The 24,544-nt window shown below is 40.4% G+C and overlaps 9 protein-coding genes across 9 annotated transcripts; 4 read left to right on the top strand and 5 right to left on the bottom strand.

The window, feature by feature from the left end:
• Nucleotides 1-379: 379 nt before the first annotated feature.
• Nucleotides 380-1,690, top strand: EAE98_007576 (uncharacterized protein; the record flags this gene model as incomplete). The annotated part of the gene is made up of 2 exons (XM_038955199.1): nucleotides 380-1,366; nucleotides 1,418-1,690. 2 exons carry the CDS (start codon nucleotides 380-382, stop codon nucleotides 1,688-1,690), a joined length of 1,260 nt encoding a protein of 419 aa, XP_038808377.1.
• A 1,484-nt stretch (nucleotides 1,691-3,174) lies between these two features.
• EAE98_007575 (uncharacterized protein) lies at nucleotides 3,175-4,383 on the bottom strand (the record flags this gene model as incomplete). The annotated part of the gene is made up of 1 exon (XM_038955198.1): nucleotides 3,175-4,383. One exon carries the CDS (start codon nucleotides 4,381-4,383, stop codon nucleotides 3,175-3,177), a length of 1,209 nt encoding a protein of 402 aa, XP_038808376.1.
• Nucleotides 4,384-5,562: 1,179 nt separating this feature from the next.
• Nucleotides 5,563-6,834, bottom strand: EAE98_007574 (uncharacterized protein; the record flags this gene model as incomplete). Its single annotated transcript, XM_038955197.1, has 1 exon — nucleotides 5,563-6,834. The coding sequence occupies one exon, from the start codon at nucleotides 6,832-6,834 to the stop codon at nucleotides 5,563-5,565; it is 1,272 nt and encodes a 423-aa protein (XP_038808375.1).
• A 1,097-nt stretch (nucleotides 6,835-7,931) lies between these two features.
• Nucleotides 7,932-9,261, bottom strand: EAE98_007573 (uncharacterized protein; the record flags this gene model as incomplete). The annotated part of the gene is made up of 2 exons (XM_038955196.1): nucleotides 7,932-8,222; nucleotides 8,278-9,261. 2 exons carry the CDS (start codon nucleotides 9,259-9,261, stop codon nucleotides 7,932-7,934), a joined length of 1,275 nt encoding a protein of 424 aa, XP_038808374.1.
• An 846-nt stretch (nucleotides 9,262-10,107) lies between these two features.
• Nucleotides 10,108-11,387, bottom strand: EAE98_007572 (uncharacterized protein; the record flags this gene model as incomplete). The annotated part of the gene is made up of 2 exons (XM_038955195.1): nucleotides 10,108-10,383; nucleotides 10,452-11,387. The coding sequence occupies 2 exons, from the start codon at nucleotides 11,385-11,387 to the stop codon at nucleotides 10,108-10,110; spliced, it is 1,212 nt and encodes a 403-aa protein (XP_038808373.1).
• A 953-nt stretch (nucleotides 11,388-12,340) lies between these two features.
• EAE98_007571 (uncharacterized protein) lies at nucleotides 12,341-14,019 on the bottom strand (the record flags this gene model as incomplete). The annotated part of the gene is made up of 2 exons (XM_038955194.1): nucleotides 12,341-13,408; nucleotides 13,459-14,019. The coding sequence occupies 2 exons, from the start codon at nucleotides 14,017-14,019 to the stop codon at nucleotides 12,341-12,343; spliced, it is 1,629 nt and encodes a 542-aa protein (XP_038808372.1).
• Nucleotides 14,020-16,194: 2,175 nt separating this feature from the next.
• Nucleotides 16,195-17,130, top strand: EAE98_007570 (uncharacterized protein; the record flags this gene model as incomplete). Its single annotated transcript, XM_038955193.1, has 2 exons — nucleotides 16,195-16,535; nucleotides 16,584-17,130. The coding sequence occupies 2 exons, from the start codon at nucleotides 16,195-16,197 to the stop codon at nucleotides 17,128-17,130; spliced, it is 888 nt and encodes a 295-aa protein (XP_038808371.1).
• A 95-nt stretch (nucleotides 17,131-17,225) lies between these two features.
• EAE98_007569 (uncharacterized protein) lies at nucleotides 17,226-18,143 on the top strand (the record flags this gene model as incomplete). The annotated part of the gene is made up of 1 exon (XM_038955192.1): nucleotides 17,226-18,143. The coding sequence occupies one exon, from the start codon at nucleotides 17,226-17,228 to the stop codon at nucleotides 18,141-18,143; it is 918 nt and encodes a 305-aa protein (XP_038808370.1).
• A 4,299-nt stretch (nucleotides 18,144-22,442) lies between these two features.
• Nucleotides 22,443-24,477, top strand: EAE98_007568 (uncharacterized protein; the record flags this gene model as incomplete). The annotated part of the gene is made up of 4 exons (XM_038955191.1): nucleotides 22,443-22,454; nucleotides 22,603-23,050; nucleotides 23,109-24,099; nucleotides 24,159-24,477. The coding sequence occupies 4 exons, from the start codon at nucleotides 22,443-22,445 to the stop codon at nucleotides 24,475-24,477; spliced, it is 1,770 nt and encodes a 589-aa protein (XP_038808369.1).
• Nucleotides 24,478-24,544: the final 67 nt, after the last annotated feature.

Genomic DNA, 24,544 nt, shown 5'->3' with positions numbered 1-24,544 from the left:
GGTTGAAAATACTAAATCTCAAAGGACTTCTTTCAGTACAAGAGAAGCAAGTCTTGGTGGGCCAGCATTGATCATTCATGTTGATACAAAGTTGTTTATCATGCTTTTCTTGTTATTATCAAGTCGTTCCTCGGATTTGAATAAACAAATAATACCAATTAGTTCTCATCACCATGCTGATGAGCTTTGGGAAAATTTCAACACTTACAAATTACTTCTGCTTGTCACTTGACAGATTAAAATACATCCACGAATACCCTATCCTGCAACAATTAATACAGCTTGGTACTCGATTTAAATACATATCTAGCATTTTTTGAATACTTTGATAGCGGATTCTTCTGTACTTGAAAGCTACACTGCACAACAATCGGACAAAATGCCACCCACTTCCAATACAATGATGGACAACCCCTTCCCACCACCAGAACCAACAGATTTGGGCGAAATTGATCGTCTTCCTGCTACCATAGAGGAATTCTGCACCACCATTGGACTCGGTCACGACATCCAAAACTGCGAGCGTCGAGAAGGGGGAAACAACAATGTTGTTATGTTTTCCTACATGCCCTTTACATCTTCCGATCCAAACCATCCTCCACATACTCGACAGCACTGTATATTGAGAACGGAAAAGATCGTCTTCACCAATTCTCCCAACGCGGAATGCGAAGATACGAAAAGAATCGTCGCACTTGCGCAGGTCTGTGGAGAAGCAGAACCCCATCCATCTCAGCTTCCTATTCCTGCGGTTTTGGCGTATGATGAGTCGTATGATAATACTATTGGCTGTCCGTACATTGTACAGCGAAAAGCGGCAGGGAAAGACCTGGCACGCTGGTATGAACTGCTCAATGTCCCTGGTTCCGCTACGGAACAGTATCATCTGAAGGAAAGAATGAGAGTCGCGGAGGAAATGGCGAAGTTTCTTGCGAGTGTGGAGATGAATTTCCAGTATACGGCGTATGGATTGTTGGTTAATAGACGGGGTATGTTGGGGAAGAGCGTGGAGGGCTTGGAAAAGGAAACGTGGATGGGTATTAACCCTCGTCTTGTGGGTAATGTGTGGATTCCGGGAAATGTGCAGCATGATGTATTCATTGAGGGTTTGATCAATGTTCACCTTCAGGTAGCGTATGAGAAATCGGGCTTTTTGTCAGCTGAGTATAAAGATTTGGTGAAGTTGAGCAGGATCTTTCAGGAGATGAGAGATGAGGGACTTATGGATCGCTTCAGTGGAGTGACTACGCTTTGGCATCCGGATCTGTATCCGCGGAACGTGGTTTTCGATCGTGTTGATGCTGGTGAGGGAATGGGGCGAGAGATGAAGTTGACGGCGGTCATTGATTGGGATGATGCACTGGTGGTAAGTTCTCCATAAACCAGTGCCAGAATGAACTAACCTTTATTCATCTAGCTCCCACGATACATGATACGCAAACCATTGAAGTGGATCTGGACACGCAACTGTCTTCCTGAAGAATCGCAAGCAGTTATCAAAGATCATTTTTATAGTTATATGGAGAGTTTGGTTCCGGGATATAGAGGGGAGGCTGAGGGAAGAGAGGCGATAGTTATGAGGGCGGTGTTTGCGTATGCGTTTTGGGGAACGGGGTATAGATCTCACTTGGAACTCTCATTTCGGGGGTTGCTGAGGGAGTGGAAGAGGATGGGAGAGGAAGAGGAATAGATGTTCTGAGGGGGGAGTGGTGGTTTGGAGTATGGAGGAGGGAGGGAGGAGGGAGGAGGAGGGAGGAGGAGGGAGGAGGGGGGTGAGGAGATGTTTTGAGGGGGATGTGGTGTGGAGAATTGGGGAGGATGGGGTAGTACTATCTCATTCTGGTGGTGGCGATACTAAGAAAATAGGTCTGAAGGAGAGGAATAGTTACTTGACGTATTGGCATGATGTTAAAATTCTCATACCTAAGTTCGTGGTTCCATAGGAGATACGAAATATCAATGTATTCCCGAATTTCAATTCTCTATTAAGACTTGAGTATTGAGAGTCTGTTCCTCGAGTCAAATGCCAATACATGAGCTCATGAAGAGATAAGAATCGTATATTCCAGAGACAAATGATAGATATTGTGGGGGTAATAGCTCTAATATGTTTTCCATGTCTTTCATGAATCTGTCACTGCCATAGCACAGGAGTTCGGTCTATTATTACCTCTAGTTCGAGAACTATTTGAATTTATTGCTTCGAGTATTCAAGACTATGAGATAAAGTAGACTTTAGATTCGGCTGACCTGCAAGTGCAAAGGTGGCTTTAATTTGTGGTTCCAACGTGCGTGAAATCTAGGTCTATATGAAGTTGTTTGAGTACCTATTGTATTAAGTTATCATCTATATTTTCTAACTGAATCAAAAGGTATCTCACATTTTATTCATTTAGAAGTGTTACCTGTACGAGTAGGTAGTGTTTGTAGGAATGAGAGGAGAAATTCTGAATACGTACAAAAGAACTCTCTGGCTTGCGGGAATGCAGTAATTGACAAATTTCCTGAACTAGTCAAGGAGATCCTCTTGATTCTGTATATTGTAATGCTTTTTCTCCGTTGGTCGACTTGCACATCTATGTGCTCTCCCGCTTTTGGAAACAATGTCTAGGAAGAATGAAAGAATCTCACTGTCTGATCATTTGAGAATAATGCATAAGTGTCTAATAGATGAGGTTATAAAGAAGCTGTAACTTGGGAGGTTCTCAAAAGAATTTGACCTACTTAGATATCCTCGAGTTTGAAAGATCAAAGTCTATGCACACTCGTAAAGCCTGCCGATTTGGAAACTATTCTTAGACCTGGGTACAAGATAAAATAATTCAGACCGATAGGAAGATGATTCTAAGAAAGGATTGCATTCGCTTGAATGACATTTAGACTGTTCGCCTGTTCCTCATAATGCATGGATCTGCATCAATTTTCATAAATCTTTTAACTATTCGTTACACAAAATCCCAACCCATCGTTCCCGGCTGGGTATCAAACTTAACCATCTCTCACCCGTTCCTGAATGCAACTTCCTAAATCAATCTCAGTCCACTATCTCTGTAATTCAATACCCTCTTCTCTCTAATTTTAGCTAAGATGTTATCTACTCTTCCATCCTAATCCCTCCTCTCAGAAATTGCACTTCATGCATGGTAAGCAGAAGCGGGTTTTATTGAAGATATTTTATGGTTCTGCTTGTGCATTTTCCACAAATTCATTCCACAGATCCAATAATACACCAAAAGAAAGCTCGCAATAATTCCAGTCAACGCCCTTCAAAGCGTAGATCGCGATCGCTCTAGTCATATTACCCCAATCAGAATATGCATCTGAACAATACCCAGGCAACAATTGTTCGATCCTCTGATCAAATTGGTATTTTATTGCATTTCTCTCAAATACCGACAAATCATCCCCTTCATCCCACAAAAATACAGGAGGTCGACGGGTCATGATTCTCGGAACAATCATGACACCATCCCAATCAATAACCCCAGTGATTTGAACATCTTGCTCATTCTTCCCCATCATGATATTTCTTGGCCAAAAATCAGGATGCCAAAGTACAGCTGGCTCGGGATTCTGTTCCAGCCCACGAGTTAATTCAAATTCATTCAATCCATACGCCATTGAAACAAGAATATCGTGTCTCTCCTCTGCCAGTGGTCTTCTTGCATCATTCAACTGCGAAGTCAAGATATCGATGAGAAAATGTCCGATCTTCGAATCTTGTCTCATGAACGAATTCGCAGTCCAGGGCATTGGCGAAAACCCAATGAGATCGGAAATAAGGGGAGAGCTTGGATCGGAACACTTTGCTGGCATTCGTGTGGAGATTGCGAGAGTGCCGTAGTTTTCGAATCGAAAACTTTCCATGTGTTTGATACACCCCGCGACTTCGTAAGCGAAGTTAATTCGCGTTTGGATCGTATCGCGCAAGCCACCAATTGGTGTGTATAGGGTCTGCAAATCTTGACCAGCGATAAGTGGTTGGATGACATAAGGACATCCGAGCATATTCAAACATGTTGCGTCCCAGGCGTAGACGGCAGGGATGAGTGGTGATACTTTTCCCATGACGTGATGAAATGCAGCCATTTCTAGAATTCCTGGATCAATGTAGTCGTGAAGGTTCCATCGTAATTTTCCGATTCGCAGAATGCAGGAAATTGGAGAAGGTGGTGTAGCGTGTGTGGGGCTGGCGAACACTGCGTAGCAGAGTATGATGGTATTGTTCCCCCCTTCTTTCACAGAACACCCCAAGATGCGGATTGGGAAGCTGATGGAGCGACAGAATCTGTTGAGGATCTCTGTAATTGTGGAATTTGTTGCACCGGGTGGAGGGAAGGAATTATTGGTCAATGCTAAAGGTTGGGGGTATTGAGATTCCATTTTCTTTGATTATGTCGAGGAAGATGGTAGAATAATGTTATTTGAGTGGTGAAAGTCAAGAACTTTCGTGGTAAGGTAAGTTCTTTGGTTGGGAAGAAGAAAGTCAAGATGTGATGAAGTAGATTTCCCTCGAAGATAATGGTGCATATATAATATAGTATGCCCATAAGATACGCTTCATACGGTCTTCACTACTATGTAGATAGACAGTATCTACCTAGCCACATCATCACCGTAGTGATTAGTTGAATACGGTAGTCAAGCGAAGGGACTGTTTTGAGCTTTTAGAACAGGTCAGAATGAACTTCACAGTAGTGAGATCTTTATCTATGGACTTACGCCTCTTGTAACTTCTAAGATACTTGGAATAGTTTCTAATTACGGTTTGAAAGTGTTGTCTACTGAGATGGCGTACAGGTTTGCACCTTCTCGCTTACAGCATTAGACGAACTAGACAGTGAACATTCTCCACGAAGCTTCGTCTATGATAATTCCCAACCTGCAAATGGATCACTATTGACAAAAAAGCTCTGTGTTGCTGGATAATGTACTGGAGCTCGACATGGCGACGTTTTAGCTAATTCCGCATAACACCGTAGTGCTTAATCGTACAAAGGTGTCGTATTAAATGATATTGCTTGGTACGGTTTTTTTGAGCGACACCTGCTGCCAACGTTATAAAAATTTGATTACGGTTTCTATCATTCATACCGAAAAATTGTGTATAATGATGGCTAAAAGGAAGGTAGTGTTGTGATTCAGGTTGGCGTTAATAATGTGCTAGACATGACATGTTACTTTCCATGTAGCTTGATAGTATATAATTTCTCTACATGCACACGTATGTATTTCACCAAATTTTATATTTGCCATACTATTATTCCAATCGAAGATACAACTTCGACTTATCTGGTAAAGCTAATCACTCAACGTCAAATTGAACATCATACAACTATACCATTATATAATTCAAAGTCTCATACGGAACTTGGTTTCAGATAAGATTAATAATTTAACCCAAAAGGAGGTGCGATATTTATATTTGATATATCCACTAGCCTATTTGACCCGACAGTGCAATATGACATCACAATCATTCACAACCATAATATACCTACCCATTTGTCAATCCACGAAAATAGACATTGCACCCATTCCCTTGAACCACGCACATCCTTATTACGTCGCATACTCCAGATCCCTCGCTACAGGCTCAATACGCGTCCACGCATCTATCAAAACCTCAAAAGGAAGTTCATACCATTCAAAATCCACACCAAACAACGCATAAAATCCCAACGCCCTAACAATCCTCGACATCTCTCCATAAGCATCTTCGCACCATCCCGGTAGCCCCTCTTCTATCATCTCATCGACGCAGGTATACTTCCATACACACTTATCTGTCTCGCGTACGTGAGGGCCTTCTCCCCACAAGAAATAAGAAGGACATCGAGTCATGATACGAGGCAGTGCCATGGCGCCTTCCCATCCAAGTACAGCTTCTAGTTTGTAAGATTCCATTCGGGTGGGGTCCTCATTCGATACGCCGGATCTAGCTTCACAGTAATGAGGCGTCGCAGTCATCATGATTTTGCTAGGCTGGAAATTCGGATGCCAAAGAACAGAGGGCTCGGGTCTATGTGCAGCACGATAGATATCATTGTTGTCCAAAACCTTGATACATAAAGCTATATGGCGAATCTTTCGATATTTAACTTCCTGATCCGGATTTCTTGTCTGAGATTCCGACATATATAGTAATTCGAGTATAAAGTCGATGGCCTTCGAATTAGCTCTCATGGATAAAGTGTTCGTGAATGGTTTGACAACCAATCCAATTCGATCCTGTACTCTATCAGGAAAGGAACTCTGGAGAGCCATTCCCTGAACGGGCTGAAAAGTACCGTAACACTCAAATTGATACGCCAATTCTTGTTTCTCAATATACACGGATATCATAGATGCAGCTTCTCCGTAATCACTAGCTGGCTTGTAATAGCCGTATGTGAGATACTTGTTGTACAACGCACGATATTTTTCCAGTAAAGTGTACCCTTCCACTTGTTTCTGCATGATGTACGGAGATCTGATGGCGTTTCCGCATCTAGCATCATAAGCGTATAGTTTAGGAACTTCAAAGTGCTTGGCGGAGATGAAATCGAAAGCGGCGGCTCTCTGGATCCAAAGGTCGGGGATTGCTCCTTGTGTTTTGGGGGTCCGCAAGACATAGTGTTTACAAGGCGCCATACGACTACCGGGGGGAAGATTGGTTAGAATCCATGTAAATAATATGATATTGTGCTTGCTACCGCTTTTTATTCCGGAGATTCGGATGATACCTGGGGGGAGTCCGATTTCGTTGCATAGATGAGTTACTATTGCTTTGACTGCCGAGATATCTTTCGGTGGAAAGGCATTTGGTATGGGGGAGGGGAACTGAGATGCCATTTTTGTGTTACTGGGTTGTTGTGAAAGGTGTATGTTGAAGGCTGTCTGGTTGAAAGGAATTGAGAAAGTTCAATAGATCAATGCCTTTATATAGACATGGTACTGCCGTGTTGGATAAACACAATCGTATCAAGTGAAGATAACTATGAGACTAGTGCCAAAGTGTATTTGAACAAAAAAAATTGTCAATCGAGTAGACTTCAAGAGACAGGGTTGTATAGAAGGTATCTTACGATTTCTGATACAAGAAAATTCATTGAAACAATCTAAAATAAGCAACTTAGTCGTAAAGGAGGGGTGCAGTGAAAACGAACTATGTTCTAGTTCTACATAAAAAAGACCTTGATATACGACACGATTTTTGTTGCGAAGATTTGTGACCTATACATTCACTTATTAGCACCCAATAGATTTATATCAATCTTCAGACAACATTTAAGATAATCCTTGAAGAAAACCCCAGAACCATCATGATCTTACATTGTTTCTCTCATGTACAAAGCTCATTTACACCTAGAATTAGTAAAGCAACCCAAACTACCTAGGTACTTTCTTCTTTCTTTTTACTATAATTCACTCTTCATAATTCACACTTGATTATAATCCCAACAAAGATAATATCGATGAGACTGGCTTTCATATCATGATGTTAGCCTGAAGAGGAAAATAAACTCGCCGTCTTTTAGAACTAATTCTATGAGGTGATAGTGGTAGATTGTCTATGAGTTACTAAACCAACAGTTATCATTGGTCAGATAAACGAACGGGCTATTTGATAGCTGAGTGTATTATGTCTAGTGATCAAATCTTCTCAACTGAACATATGTAATTTTCTAGCCTTTTCTGACTTATTACCATTCTTTATTTACCTAAGTTAATAGATAAATCAATGAATATTACAATAGTATAGATGTGATTGTAAAATTTATAATACGAGTCATTTTTTACACACAACGAGCATTCTCCCGATGAACCAAGGGACTATTACATGAATTTTATTTCGCTGATATTTTCTAATCCTTCATTATTCAGAATTTTTACTTGAAAAAACGAATCTTCAGGCCGTTGCTGTCTTTCTTATACAGAAATGAAATTAATTATACAATAGGGTAACGCAAGTCTGGTGCAAAAAATCTTTCGCATTCCAGTAGAAATTCGTTAAAGGAGATCTCTCCATAATGCTTCCACTGGGGGCCATATAACGAATACATGCCCATTGCTCGAATGAGAACTCGAGGTCTCGAGTATGCATCTTCTATGTACCCAGGAACTAATTGCTCTATAGTGTCATCGAATGCTTGTTTGACCGCATCAGCCTGTTGCTGTGTAAGAACGCCTGGCTGGTTCCAGAGAAAGGAAGGAGGCTCTCTTGTCATGATACGCGGTAGCTTACTGTAGATTAGTTACCCAGCCTTTGTCGTGAAAAAACGAGGAATCACTTACAGCTAAAGCATTGTCCCAATCGATAACACCTGACAGACGAACATCGCTCCCAAGTAGTACAACCAAGATATTTCTTGGGTGAAAGTCTGGATGCCAAAGTGTCGAATCTTGATCGCTGAGCATCTTTTTTCTCGCCATTTCTACCCATACACATCCGAGTTTGATACCTTGATATCTCAGCCCCAATGCCCTTAGATCAATATGTCTCTTCAACTCTTTAGTCATCAACTCACGGATGAAGTTGCTAAAGCCGAATTTTGGAATTCTTTGACCCGCTATGTCCAGTTCGTCCACGGCAAGGTCGTAGAGAGTATTTGGGTCTTCTCTGTTCTGGATTTCTGTATCTGCTACATTTCTAATGACACCGTAGCCTGGAATTTTAACGCTTTCCTTCTTAGCAATGAAATGTGCTATTTCACGCGCAAGTTGACAATATTGCAATACATAGGGAGACAAAGGTGGTGATCGTTGTATGGTTTGATAAAATCCTTGTAGTGGGGCCCCAAATATCATTTGCATGACAACATATGGACAAGAAATAGCGTTCTCAAAACCGGAGTCATGGAAAAGGATATCAGGGATAGGTAAACCGACTCCATGAACTCCGAAATGATATGTCAATGCTACAAGAGTATTGACTGGCTGATAGATTGGATATTGGCGTTTTTGGGAAAAAGAAATATATCGAGGGGTCCGTATGTAGTAATATTGGCGTGCATAAAATGGAGTCGTCTGGCATGTGAATAACACAAAGCAGTTATTTTTGCCCTCTATGATATGGCAACATGCAGAGGTTTGTGGGTGTCCATGTTCCAAGAGTAGAGCATTGAGCAATCTTTCACAATCGGTACTCAGTGTAGACGGAAATGGAATCATTTTGCCAATCTGTTCAGGCGGTGGGTCTTCCGGGTTTCTGTCATAGAATGGTGCGTGTACCAGGGGGAGTAACTCGACGTGTGGATTGCGGGCAAGTGTAAGATCCATGTTGACAGTTTCTAAACGCTGTGTATCTGTGTTCATGTAGGCTACATCAGCACACATCTATTTCTCTAACCAGAATCTTGGGTTTAATATTATCCAAGAAGAGTCGATGGGAAAACGATGTAATCTTACAAGATATTTCGAAAAGCTCATATATTTGAGGTGATGTATATTCGAACACTTTGTTGATGTAGTCACAAGAATAAAGGATGTTTGATCTCCAAGTTTGCAAGATAATCCATAAAACATTGAGGTTCAAGAATGTTTAGGAAGATTAGAATTGGAATTAACCATCACCGTAGATTATTCATCATGGTATAGATTATCAAGTGGAAGGTCCAATGGTGCATTATTGCTTGATTCAGCTATTGTGCAATTGGGTGGAGAAAGTGCTCTCAGGTCAAGCAGTCAAAAGCTTAGTCAGGCACATTTTACACGGAATTGACGACTGTCATCAATATCAACGAGCTTGGGATACTAGGAGGATAATGAAGACAAAGTTTAATACGCGAAGGATATATCGGGGAGAGATGCGTATGCCCTCTCAGGTACCACTCAAATAACATTTTATTCTAAGCAAAATTTCCACTTCATCCAGAATATTTAAAAATTGTCTTGTGTACATTACTCATACCCAATAACCTATCTTGCAAGGAAAAGAACTCCAGTTCAAAAAAAATCATCTAAGAAATTTATCTCATCTATATGAGGGGTATATTAAAATCGCCGCAACTACATCGCCAATTCCCCATACGGGACAAATTTCTGCTCCCCATCAAACCCATCCATCCCCGTTGCGAATTCAATCCCCAATATAATCGCAGTATAATCCACAATCTCTCCCAATTCTTAATGCTTCCTCATGAAATCCTCCCAATACCCTACCAAACCATCAAAAGACAACTCAAGGTAATGCTGAAAGTTTACCCCAAAGACTGCGTACATGCAGAGAGCTCTAATTGCTTTTTTGATCGGCAGACGCGCGTCGTTTTTATATCCTGGACGCAGCATCTCCATATGATCGTAAAAGGCAGCTGCAATTGCGTCGCTTTCTTCTCGTCTTAAAGGGCTCTCTGACGTGGACCAGAGCCAGCTGGGAGGTTTTCTGGTTACAATGCGAGGAAACTATGAGAATGTTAGTGTACAGTCTCAAGAAGAGATCTGAATATGTTTGAGCGAAAAAAATTACTTACTGCCCTAGATTCGTCCCAATCGATGACTCCAGTGAGTATGACATGGTGTTTAGAAGTCTTAACCATAATGTTCCTCGGGTAGAAGTCTGCATGCCATAACGCGGCCGGCTCGTCTGTCAACAGCCCCTTTTCTGCCATCTGCGTGCCTATCTGTCTGAGCTTCTGAATTTTCCAAACTTCAACTGGCGACAACTTGAGAAAGATATCAGAAGTTCTCTGCATCTGAGCATTTAAATTATTATTGACCCAATTAGGAAAATTCAGCTCCGAGGGAATCCTAACACCGTCGATGGAATCTCGACTTAGCTGGAAATCACCTTCCACTTTGTTACCCTTAAGTGGCATATCAACGGGAGCGACGAAAATTCCGTATCCCGGAAGTTCAGTCTTGTCCATCGCAGCCACAAAGTCAGCAACACATCTCGCGTATTGGCAACGACGATCCACGCGGGCGTCCCGCGGATTCTGGAGTTCCAATTTTTTATACAGCCTGAAATACTCATATTCCAATGTCTCCCCCTTGATTCGTTCTAAAAGTGTATATGGACAATGTATGCGATTTTGATAGGTACAATCCCATGCTAGAACGAGTGGAATTGGTAGATGCATTTGCTGACGGAAGTAATGAGTGAGGGATACTTCCGACTTCATGTAGTGATCGGCGGGTGGGTTGCCTTTCGAATAATTTGTTAGAGCTGTGCGTAATACGCAGGCGACTCGTTGGTCTTCAGTCGTTGCTTTGATAGGAAGACAAGTGAATAAGATTGCGGTATTATTGCCACCGACAAATTTTTCCAATTTCTCGACCTTGTGGGCGAAATTGATGTCGATGCAAAGTTGTTCGATCATTTTTCTGGTGTCTTCCATGGACTTTGGTGGAAATGAGTTCTTTGACCCATTTTTAAGTCCCATGAGGGTAGGAGCTGCGGATGCCATATTTGAATATTTCTAAATTGAAGACTTTGTGAATTCTATGTGAGAGAAAGAAGGAAGTATTAGTTCATATAATCTCGAGTAATGACTGGGTAAAGTGTTAAATAAATAGATCTTGAATTACCAATGTGCTGAAAAGAACGTAACAACCGTACCATTTTAGTCCCCGAGTCGTTTAGACTCGATTATTTACTACAGCTGTGTGCTTCTAGTGAAATCCTGTTACGGCTCACAATGACTGAGTGTGTTGTTACTTGGTACTAACTAATCACTTATTCTGTTTCGCTCTAATTTCGAAAGAAGGGAGAGGAAAAAGCTTTGAGAGGATCAAGGACATTCTATTGTATCTTGCCCGGTCCGTTCGCACTGGGGAAATTGCAGAGACGAATATCGAAAAACGGTAAAACAGTACATTTTGGAAGTTGGAAAAAACAGTTCAACTCAAGATATCCTCATCTTCAAAAAAATTGGAGTTTGATATATTCAACCAAGATCCTGTTAATAGGAGGTGATCTCTTATGATTTGGAGAACATCCTTATAGACTAGCGACTTCGCGCTCACTGTGTCATCTCAAATGCATACATAGTATCTCCGAGAATGAAATGAAAATTAAAAGCATACAGAGAAGACATGATAGAGTCCAAAATAACATCATCCAGAGAAACACATTCAATAACTGTCAAATGCACGGAACTCAAATTCCGCTGTCTAAACTGTGAGCAATAACGATACGAAACAGTACTCTTTGGAAACGACTGTACGAACAGTTGCTTTGATATCAACGCCCTATATATAGATCCAAGCAACTTCCAATAAATATTCGAAATCTGGCAAAGACCGGATATCCGCAAAGCACCATAGCACCAGAACTTTTCCTAAATCCAAGATCCCTAAACATAAACCCTTGACTCCCTTTGAAAGAGTATATAATATCGGGCAACCAAGAAAAAAGAAATCACGGCTTCTTATCTTTTCCCGCGGATCGACTTCTAAACAAACCCCTCGGAAACGGTGGTACATGAACTGTGGCAGTCTTAACTTTATCCCTAAGACTGGCTTTCTTCCCAACACCCATGTTAGATTGAATCTCAACTCCATTAATATCGCCATTAGATGGCTGACTTTCATATGAGCTCTGTCTACCACGAATACTCTCCGGTTGCTCGGAAGATCTATCCCTACCCCACCATTTAATGAGCGTTCTCTTTTCTTCGTCTGTCAATGGTTTCACTTGGTTATTGGTGAAATATCCTTGAGTAACACTTGATGGACGGACTGCTTCCCATTCCATTAAGTCTTGTTGACAGTGATGATTTCCTTCTGTTGAAGTTGTCGTGTTTTCCATTGGGCTTGAAGATGGGCGAAGTAGAGTAGAGGAGGGCTCTATAACATGGTTCTGTTCTGGAATAATCACATTGTGAGTCCAATCTAGCTGCTGGTCTGAAGGTACTATTGAAGGTTGATTGAATGTGGAGAACTGTTTATCCTCGAGTTGGAATGTCTCCATTTGCAAGGTATTCGACATCGTGATGGGTTGGTCGATTGGCATGAGATCATTGAATGTAGAACCAGCGGGGTCAAACTGCTCATTTCGTGGCCACCAATGATAAGTTTCGTAATTAGGAATATCGAAATTCATCTCATCATAGCCGGTGAGATAATTCACATCTGAACTTGTCGATAGTACTGAGCCGATGGAGTCATGTGATCTCGAACTATATTCGAGAGACGGTGTAGGAAAATCCAATGACTGAGCGCTCGTGTGGAAACCCTCTAATTTGTAGAGCGTTGCGGGATCAACAAAAGAAGAGGTGGTCCGCCTAGGCGATGGATCTAAAGAAGGTGGTGAGTTCAAAGTGAGTGTCTCAGGATCTATCGTGGAGTTTATTTGACTGGCAGTTTCGGGGTCTGGAATGAAGGAAGAATGTCGTTTATCTAGAGTCGATTGCGCCTCTACTTTGGCGGCCATGTTTTCTAAACTACTCAGCCGTTGTTTATTCCTTGAACATCGTTCCGGATCACACTAGCGATTGTCAGTGGGGCGTCTGATATCTGAAACTGATGTTCGAGTACCTTCATTTTCTGTCTTCTATGCCTAGCACATGCAAATCCTCTATTAGCGGCAACCTTCACTCGCTCTTCCTTATCGTATCGTCTCTTCTTTATTTTCGGACTGAACTCCTTCATATCGGCATCCCACGTTAAGAATTGAATGGTTCTGCTTTCTGGCATCGAGATACGATGAGACGCCAATGATTTAGATTTGACATGTGATAATGATTCTGGTACTTTCACGTTTGGTCGCGTGACCTGTTCTTCTGTATTCACATGTAATGGCAAGCCATCAAGACCCATATTCTCAGAGATCCTATTAGTCTTGGAGTCCTCCGATGCTGTCTTTTGTCGTTCATGTCGAAGAAACTTCCTAGTGGCAGCTTGCATTTTGCTTCCAAGGTCCTTTTCCAGTGGAAAATGATAACTCAAGGCGATAGATAGTTCTTTGGACCCCGCTGGAGGATCCCATCGTAAGGTATGATCATCATTATAGCTTATTACATACTGAGGTAGATCAAAGATTGAAGATTCCCTCTGAGCTCGATTGCGTTCTTGCTCATGGGGTAAGGAGGAGTCCATAATCCGGGGTGCATCTCAATGCAAATGCAGTAGATCGTACCGGGGGATTCGATTTGAGAATCCACTGTACGCGGCTGATGCAGGTACGTACAGTACTGACACTATCACTACCAGTAGCGATGGAGAGTGGAATTTACCCTTGGAACTGGCGGTCAAGAAAAGTTGATGTAGAAATACTTGGGACAACGCGAAATCATCCAGTGGAAGTAACTGAGATCAGATAAATGAGACAAAACTACCGGTAGAGATCATCCAAACGGTTGTGGAGTGAGAGAAATGAAACAAAACGAAGAAATCTCAAAATCTTACTCGTAGATGTTCTTCTCCTTCATCCCATATTTCTGTACCATGTTACTCCGAGGTTGCCTTGGCTTTGACCGTGTCCTAATACGGATAGGATCAGGGATAAAGTCCGATGTGGCGCAGCTGACGGTCATGTGATCTGTGAAAGCCACTTCGTCTAATCTTATTCTATCCTCTCCTCCTTCATATGACACTCAATCAACACACCACTACCGTTCTGATATGCGTACAACTAGTTAGTCTTCTACTGACTCTTGGTGGAAATATTGGTTACAACGATGATCTGTTCTGATCCTGACGACTTTTGTAGCATATGTGGCCTTGCGGGAAGAGACACAATGGAAGTTGGTTCGCACCGATTTCTATTGATTCAGAAGGCACGCATTTTGTACGCGATGAGGTAGATGCTGGGCGTGCTATTCTAGATAGCTTTATGGTGGGGTGGGAAAATTTTGATGTGAGTGGACATATATCTGGTTTTGGTTATTAACAGGTGGGAGCATCTGATTTTCAGAGAAATGAAGTATGTGTAAAGACACTACTGTGAGATTGCGCAACGGTATTAACAGGCTAAGAGTGTAGAAGGAAATAAAGCAACTGCGAGCAATTGTTGCTATGGTAGTTAGGAATTAAGTGTGAAACCCGCTTACCAGTCTTATGGCGAGTCTCCAAGTGGATCCATTTTCTCTGCAACAACGATAGTTAACGAATTCTGTAAGATGATAGAGTGGAGCTTATAGACATTGTTTGATGTTACGGGTCTAGGTTCTAAGAGATGGAGCTGTGCATGAAGGGTTGAGGTCAAGTGGCCCCTCAGTTTCGAGAATTCTTATTTCAACCGAAATCATCGCTCATGCCTGCGTTTGATGCCCGTCTACTAAGCATAACCACGAGGGGCCTTGTGCAAACATACCGGAGATCTTGTGATACCATAAGTACTGCATCATCTCTTATGTTCTCGACATCAAGACATTTTTCATTTTTTCCTAGAACTCCGCTGCGTAGTTCTATATGGTGGTTCGAACGCTTCCGAGTACAACCACATGAGTCAGACTTCTGTTGAGAATGAGATTGGATGAATATCAATCCAACAGATTCTTACTCGACTCAAACGACATCAGTGGCAGGATTGTGAGTTCAGCAACCACAGCTACAAACGAAATTTGATAAACGGATTGAAATTATACGAGGGTACGATTGAGGATATCTATTTCTGCCTGGGTTAAGCAAATTATTCAACAACATAGATGAGGACCTGTCGGAACACGTCCTCTTATCCAATAACAAGATCAATACACACACATCGTAATCAAGGTACTGTGTATTCGAAAGAGGCTTTGCTGAGTGTTAATCTGCGTTTTCACGAGTCAAGACAATGTCAAAGACGAGAAAATCTCAGTGCTAGTACTGCTCATCAGTCTGCATAGGAAAATTCAATCTATTACACTTTACAGATCACCCATGATAGCACTTACAGCTCAGCTATGTCGACACGGAAGCCTAGTCTAGTAGAATTTTGCAGATCATCTATGATACCACTCTTGGAGAAAGTCCTTAAATAAAGGAGCTGCTGTCGAGAAAGGTCTATTTCATCTCAGAATAATTCTCAACATTAACAATCAGTAACGTACGAGATCTCTTCTTACACTTTTGAGTTTCAGTTTTCCAATCACTACTGGTAAATTCTTCAAACTCATTCATGTCACCAGTACTGATAGTCTAATGTGCCAGATAACTTTTCAGTAAATCATCATAGGCAAATTGACGACACCCGAAGAGCGTGCCGCAGAATTGCATGCTCGACTCTCTGGTCAAGTTCCAAACCGAACTTCCAGAAGAGACAATCGAGTAGCCTCCACCCTCCCAAACCCAATGTTTGCTGCAGCCCTCCATGCAGCCTCTCGTGACGCAAATGGGTCGGAACTCTCCCCCATGGAAGCTCGCTTGGTTCGGATGCTAAAGACATTTGCGACTGATCAGGAAGTTGCCGGATACGGAAAAATGTACACCGAGACCAAAGACCAAGCTGGCAAAGGTACTTTGAGCGGCACTATTTTTTCGGGCGCTGCTCTCAGTATGAATGCGGACACAGCATATACTGACAACGATATGGTTGCTGACGCGAAAGCAATGGCGAGCGACTTCCTTGCCATGCCCGGGAATAAAATTATAGACATCACAACAATTGACACGGAATGCACTGATAGCGCTGAGTATATGGAAGCGCTTACTGGAGCAGGAAGTTGAATTACTGTGTTAAGTGCACCAGATATTGAGAAGAAAAGCGAGCCAATTCAAGCTGAGACGGAGGAGAAAGGGAGTACAACTCCTGACAGTCGCAACCGGAACGCTATCGCAAATACTGTGAGTGATATCAAACTTACTTTGCAGCGGTTCAAATGTCACCGTAAACAAAGTGATTCACTCACTGGCCCTAGAAATGAGATCTATTGGGGCCTTGCGGCTGGATCCGATGTTCGGGACAAGGAAAGTTTCAAAACTGGAAATTACGGAGAAATTGTGAATGGAAGTGAACGCACAATGGGTCAGACCTTCTTTAACGGCGCTGTACAAGAGCATTTTGCAGGGCATATCGAGTGCTGGGAGCAAGACGATAGTGGTGATAGCTTTTACAACAGAATGGTGCAGACTTTAAAAGATATTTCCGACTTTGCGATTGATGCGGCTGTCAAAGCTAATTCCGCAGATGATTGGGGAGATGAACACGGATCGACAGGAAAGGCCGCAGCAATACTTGCGTTGGTTGGAATTTGTGGGAGACTAGTTGCAGCTCTTCTTGAGTGGTAACGAACGATGACGACTTGGTCTTTCGAAGAGAAATCGCCTTTACATATCCAGCATTGGTTGCTTGGAGTAAACGATCTAATGGCGAGTTATCATTCATGTTTGATGGGGATCACCAAGGGAAGCATGAACTGTGGATCAAGTGTGAAGCGGCTTCTCGCTCAAACGGTGTTCTGGCAGGCTGGAAGGTAATTTCAGGGACTGGATACGATTCGCCAGTTGTCGCTGGTAGAGCCTTGGACGGTATCTCATTGGTGAATTTCAACAAAGAATTATGTGGTATTTTCCGAGAATTGAATGGCGTATTTTATTGGACTAAATACGACGACCGAGACAAAAAATGGTCATCACCTTACCCTATTTTACTTGGTCTGATTACTTCTGAGTCTCGCCCTGCTATTGCCACACTTGGCGATCGCGTGTTTTGCTTGTACCGCGGCTACAATGATAAATTATATTGCATCTCTACTCGAGATGGGATCGCTTGGACCCTTCCAACTCTCGCAGCAGGATTGGGAGGCGCAACTAGCGATGGCCCAGTTCTTTGTGGACACAACGACCGCCTTGTTGCCGTGCATCGAGGAGCGCATAATCTTCTTTATTATAACGACTCTACCGATGGTGTAACTTGGACAGATCCAGCAAGGTTCCATTCCTCAACTACAACAGATAAATCACCAGCTTTATTTGTCTACAATGGGTATTTACACTGTTTTATACGCAATGCCTCCTCTGGATCACTCTGTGTCTCCCGGTATAATATTAATTCATGGACTGATTTTCAGGATCTTGGAAGCAAAATATACTCTGCTTCTCAAGCGGGGTTGTCATCAGACGGTACTATGATCGTGAGTTACACATCGTTAGTCGGTTTTGTCATCAACTTCAAAGAGTGCGACGCAAATGGCAACTGGTCTGATGCTTCGTGGTGGAAAAACATTAAAATTACTGGTTCGCCGGGTATGGCTAATTGGGATGGAGCCCTTTGGGTATATGCTGGCATGACACAATTTTAAATTCGACAGTCTTACTGGATAAACAAAAAAATGGCGAGGATGATAATTATATAGATTGGCGAGACGATCGTCTGTCTATTTTAACATGATTTTCCCACCCCACCTCGATATTGGCCAGTTTCATAGTTCCATAGTCAGAGTACCGTCAAAGCTCCTTTGTCTCAGTGGGAAATCTGGTTGCTCGGTTTGGGGAGAGTTTTATAAAGCTTTCTTGAAAAACATTACCCGCAACCGATCATGTCTGTCTCTCCCTTCTTTTAAATTTAGAAGGATATATATGCCTTGGCCTTGCTTATATATTTTTAACTTGAAATATTTGTAAAAAAAAAATATAATTGGAGATCGCTTGAATACATTACGATGCTGAATTTGCAATCTACAGTACAGCTAGTATTGATATCATATGTTAAAAATGTATCCTGCTCCCATCAAATATTATGAAATGATAACTCGTGTTATCTAGCTCAATCTTTTTTAACGTTTAAGATTCTAGATCACAGTTATCAACTTCACTCTCCTATCAGCTTGTATTCCAAGGTTCCATAAAATCGTTTCAATAAATGCCCGACGTCTAATAGAATCACCTTCTCTACTCCGTAAGAACTCCCAATGTAAAGACTCCCCCATTTCAAACTGCACCGCAAATCTCAAATCTCTCGCTTTTCTTTCTAGAATTTCTGCCAATCCATTTACTTAGTTTCCCTTCTAACTCCAACTTCGAATTAGTATTTATCAACTCCTTGTGCTCGCCAACTGATCTTAGCATCGAGTTCCGAGATCCTCAAATCAGCTAGTAAGAACTCCACTCAAAATCGTTCCTAGAGTGGAAGCTATGATTGAAAATGAGAGGAACATATATAAAATCCCATTAAAGTCAGAGAATTATCACCAAGTCTGCCTAGCTAGGTATGTCAAAATGTTATATTCCATCTTGAAAAATAAACGGAAGGCTGTGATACAACAAGATGACTGATATGCCTACATAATTAGGATCTTTGGAAAGAGATATAAATAGCACTAGTTACGTGTGGTAACTGTAAAGAGAATCATATTCATATGTTTGAACGTTCATGATGGGATAGTTGTAATCCTAGATTTCAACCGGTAGAAATGACAGATCTTGTCCTTTCTAGGCGACTCGCGCCCACAAAGTCACACTTGTAGGGATGGGCGAATTATATAATTTGGGGGTCGATTATATAATTTTATATTATAATGCTTTTTGAGGTATATAAAATATTATATCAAGTTTATATATATATTTTTCAGACCAATAAAATTATTAGGATGAATGAAAGTGGGTTGTTTTTGGAAAAAGTTTTTGACGGGTTCTAATTTTCAATTTAGTGCATAATTAGATTTAAAAGTCAAATGTTAATTATATACTAATTATGTAATTTATATATTAATTATTTTCTTTTCAAAATAGCTTTGAAATAACCTTTTATAAAAGTTTTATAGGGTTTTGTAGGATTTTATGATTAGTTATATATATAATGTAATTTAATTAATATTATATATTATATTTAACTGAGCGATATACAATATTATATATCATCAAATCGCCCAACCCTACACACTTGAAGCTAGTTGAACCGACGACGATACCGAAGCACTCGTTAGACTCACGCACAGGTAGATTGGTCGCTTTAACTCCCTCAAATAGTGTGAACCCCCACCTACCAGTGTTGAAAAGAAAGAATGTAAGACTTGTATTCTTAAGGAACTATCGTGACATTTACATACTATTTAGATCGAATGAGGAGCTCCGGCTTGAGACCAAAGAGATATAGAGAGTAAGATGTAAGATTCTCCAGCTGATCCAATTCTTCTATACATTCTATTCAAGCTACGCGTATCATTCTTCTTCACTAATATATAACCGGGGACTATTTATAAGAGTTATGACCATCGCTCACCGCACACCGTGACGTTTTGTAACATAATCCCTACAAAATTCATATTTTTTCATATAAACTAAAATACTGTATAATTAATTCAATTGTTGATATTAAATTATAAAAACTTTAAAGTAAATAATTTGAATTATTATGTATATAAGAAATTTTCCAATTTATTTTTAAATATTTTTGTTGAATAATTATATAAACTTTTAATTGAAAAATCCTAGAATTTTTAACTTGTAATGCTTTTTTTATACAAAATAAACGAATTTTTTTAAAGTTTTTTGAATTTCCAATTTTAACCCTTTAAAAATACTATTATAAAAATATTTAAAAATAAACGATATATTTTTTTAAACAATTGTAATAATTCTGAGTATTTTTATAATATAATTTTTAATTTTATTTTTTATTATAGTAAATAAATTAGGGTATAAAAAGGTGAATAATCCTGTATTTTAGTTGGAAAAGCGTTAAGTCGGGTACAGAAAAGACGTGTAGAATGGATAGAGTTTTAATATTAAGTGTAGTGCGTATTGTATTGAAAGCTATGTACAATCCAGTTGACTATATTAATCAAGATGATTACGTAATACGCCTAATGCGTTTAGCCTGCTTTCTGGTACCCTACTTTCGGGCCACCCTCCTTTTGGGCCACTTTTTATACTAAAAATACACTAAAAATGGAATTTATAACTTTCTTATTTATAAATAGAATTTGATGAAAATTTATATGTATATAATTTAGATCGATTTAAGCTTATTTTGAAATTTTTAGATTTTTAGGATTTTTCTATATTGAAAACTAGAGTTTCAAAATATCGATTTTTAAATTTGTATAGGAATTATATACAAATTTAATTTTTTTATAAAATCTTTAATAACTTTCTAATAAAAATTGTTAAAAATAAATTATAAAATTTTATTTTAAATTTATAATACATTTAATATAAGAGATTTAGAAACAATAAAAAATTTCTTATAAATAAATATTTATAAAGATATTCTTAAAATAATAGGAATTATTTATATTATTCTAAACTTACTATATACTATATTTCTATATCTATTAATTTTTTTGAATTTTTTTTTGAATTTCTATATAGATTCAAGCTTATATATCTCAAAAATATATATGATTTTCTTTTAATAATTGTTGTTAAAAAGTTATTAAAGATTTTATAAAAAATTCAATTTTGTATATGATTCCTATATAAATTTGAAAATCGATATTTTGAAGCTTTAGCTTTCAATATTAAAAAATCCTAAAAATCTAAAAATTTCAGAATAGGTTTAAATCGATCTAAATTATATATACACAAATTTCCATTAAATTGTATTAAATATTGATAGAAATATTAATAAATCTAAAAAGTGATTTTTGGTATAAAAGGGTGGCCCAAAAGAGGGGTGGCCCGAAAGTAGGATACCCGACTTACCTGTGCGGTGAGCGATAGCCCCAACTCTTACATTTATGGATCGCGAAGAGCATACTTGACTTGATACCAAGAGAGACCAAATGTCAGCGAACCTATAGAAATAATTAGAAACACACAAGTCAACGCCTCACGTGGATGCTTCACACGTGATTTACATGGGAACGTTGAATAGTTGATGGGTGATGGGTGATGTGAATGGGGATGAAAATGGAGGCGCGGGTGGAGAAAATGAGTGGCTTGGGCGAGGGACGTTTTGTTTGGCGGAGAGGAGAAAAGGAGAAGAAGTTCAAATACACCATATTCGAAATTTGTCTTTCCCCGTTCAGAATGAGACAACTGGAACACCAAACTCGCCAAAATTCAAGCCCCTTTCAACAACATCTCCAATTCGAAATCGAATAAGAATACAAAACGTCATTTCTATTATGATGAGAAATTTCAAAGATGTCATTGTAAGCTTGAAGGCATCTCTGTACTAATATTCTTTCCAAACGCTTGTAGAGTGATGGGAATGTTGTTTTAGTATCTCGGTATTTTCGTTCTAGTGGGCTCCTTTATTGAGTTCGTTCCGAAAGTTACAAGACAACTTCATCGCTCTCTCCTCATATCTATACCGCTTCCTTCCTTTTTTCAGACTTTTTAAAACAGATCGGAAATATTGCGGAATAATGCCAATTGTATGCGGATCGGATGTTGCGGAATACTACCCTCAAATCATTATCCTTACGCAATAAAATAGAAAACCTAATTGGTGAATCCACTCAAACCCCATAAATAATGCTTATTTGATCCACTACGATGGGAACCGAACTTTGATAATTGCTGATTGTTGATTATGAGAACCCGAAAATTCATTCTTTATCTGATCAATCCTTCTGGTTCAAGTGCTCTAGAATTGTTGTTGGAGTTTCCAATAGGAGTTATAGGATGAACACGTCTCGGTACCGTATCTCAACATGTCTACATTAGTAAGCATATACATATGCAGAGTTCAAACCTTAAGCATCTAATTGCGGTGGAATCACTATCTCCGCTGCAGAAAAGTTCCTATTCCGCTATTATCCCGATACTATTTGCATATTACTCGGGTTGCGTCACATCACCGACGGGATATAGATAACCGGGACGTACGACTTTTTGATATCTTTGGACTTCTCCATTTATCGTGTGAACAAAAAGGAAAGGGCGGCCGAAGTTCGAATATTTAAGACACCTGATTTGGATCAAAAGATATTTCCTGGTATCGATTTTCCTGCTACTCTTGCAGCTACCTGGAAATTTGCTATGGAAACTCCATTATCACCGTCTTCCTCTTCCGAAATGATGGCAGGTCACGAGTCTCTCAATATCGAGAAGACAAAGTCTAGACCCGAGTACGCCCATCCGAATACTCTCGTTCCTGTTCAAAGTAAAATCGAACATTTCAATTCGCGCCCTCGAGAGTATACTTTCATCGCAATAATATGTATGGCTCAATTTATGACGCAAGCCGCATTGGGTCAAGCGATTGCTCCGCTACATATAATTGGATCTAGTTTTGGAGTTACAAATCCTGGACAGTTGAGTATGCTTCTCTATGTTCCGTTTGATATCTGAATCGTAACTAACATTCCGTGGCAAAGGTTGGTTTGCTGCCGCATACTCACTGACGGTCGGTACATTCATTCTTATTGCGGGACGACTAGGAGATCTCTATGGCCACAAATTGCTCTTTATAAGTGGTTTCTTTTGGTTCGCACTCTGGTCACTACTAGCTGGTTTTAGCGCTTACTCGGATGCAATTTTTTTCGATGTTGCTCGTGCCCTTCAAGGAATTGGACCGGCTTTTCTTTTGCCGAATGCTTTAGCAATACTTGCTCGTATCTATGAGCCAGGAAGAAAGAAGGAGATGATTTTTAGTCTTTTCGGTGCCACAGCTCCAACAGGCTTTACTCTTGGTGCAACTTTCTCAAGTATATTTGCGGAATTCGTTTGGTGGCCTTGGGCCTACTGGGTCGCTGCTATGGTATGCGTCCTCCTCGCTGTAGTAGGCATTATTGTCATTCCTCACACACCTCCTCCACAATTTGATCGTTCAGTTAGCATGTTCAAGCGAGCTGATGGCCTTGGAGCCTTGACTGGAGTTGCAGGACTGGTTTTGGTTAACTTTTCATGGAATCAAGGACCAGTAATTGGTTGGACCACCGTTTATGTCTATGTTATTCTCATTATTGGGGCTCTTGTGCTCGGACTGTTCGCGTTCATCGAATCTCGTGCGGCCTACCCATTGGTACCCTTTGGTGCGTTCAATTCTCACACTGGTTATACACTTGCATGTATTGCAGGTGGATGGGCTAGTTTTGGAATCTGGATCTTTTATTTCTGGCAACTATTGGAGGAAATCAGGGGAATCAGTCCACTTCTCGTATCAGCAATGGTCTCGCCTACGACTATTAGTGGACTTTGTGCATCGTTGACTACGGGAAAGATTCTTAGCAAGGTTCCAGCCAGTACTGTGATGATGATTGCTATGACTGGTTTTCTCATTGGATCAATTCTGATGGCCACGGTTCCTATCAGTCAAACATACTGGGCACAAACGTTCGTTGCATGTCTGGTAACTCCTTGGGGAATGTAAGTTCAAACATCATTTTCTCTCCGAACCATTGGATAACAAATGCTAATAAAATCAGGGATATGTCATTCCCAGCAGCAACGATTCTCCTGAGCAATTCCATGCATAAAGATCATCAAGGACTTGCCGCTTCTCTTGTCAACACTGTTGTCAATTACTCAATCTCAATCGGTTTAGGTATTGCCGGAACTGTAGAAGTTCAGATCAATAACGGCGGAAAGAACCCAAAAGATCTTTTGAAAGGATATCGTGGAGCTCAGTATGTAGGGATTGGACTTGCGGGACTGGGCGTGGCTTGTTCGATTTTGTTTTCGTTGTCGGAGAGGACGAAGAGAGCCAAGGATAGGAAGGAGGAGGGGCGAATAGAGGAACCTTGATTTGTTATGAAGCGATTGATTTGTATAGATACCCTACAGTTTTTTTACATAGCTGTTGTTGCTTGAG

This window comes from Botrytis deweyae, assembly GCF_014898535.1.
Source record: "Botrytis deweyae strain B1 chromosome Unknown BDEW_018, whole genome shotgun sequence".
Lineage (NCBI taxonomy): Eukaryota > Fungi > Ascomycota > Leotiomycetes > Helotiales > Sclerotiniaceae > Botrytis > Botrytis deweyae.
This window is presented reverse-complemented; position numbering and strand designations above follow the sequence as displayed.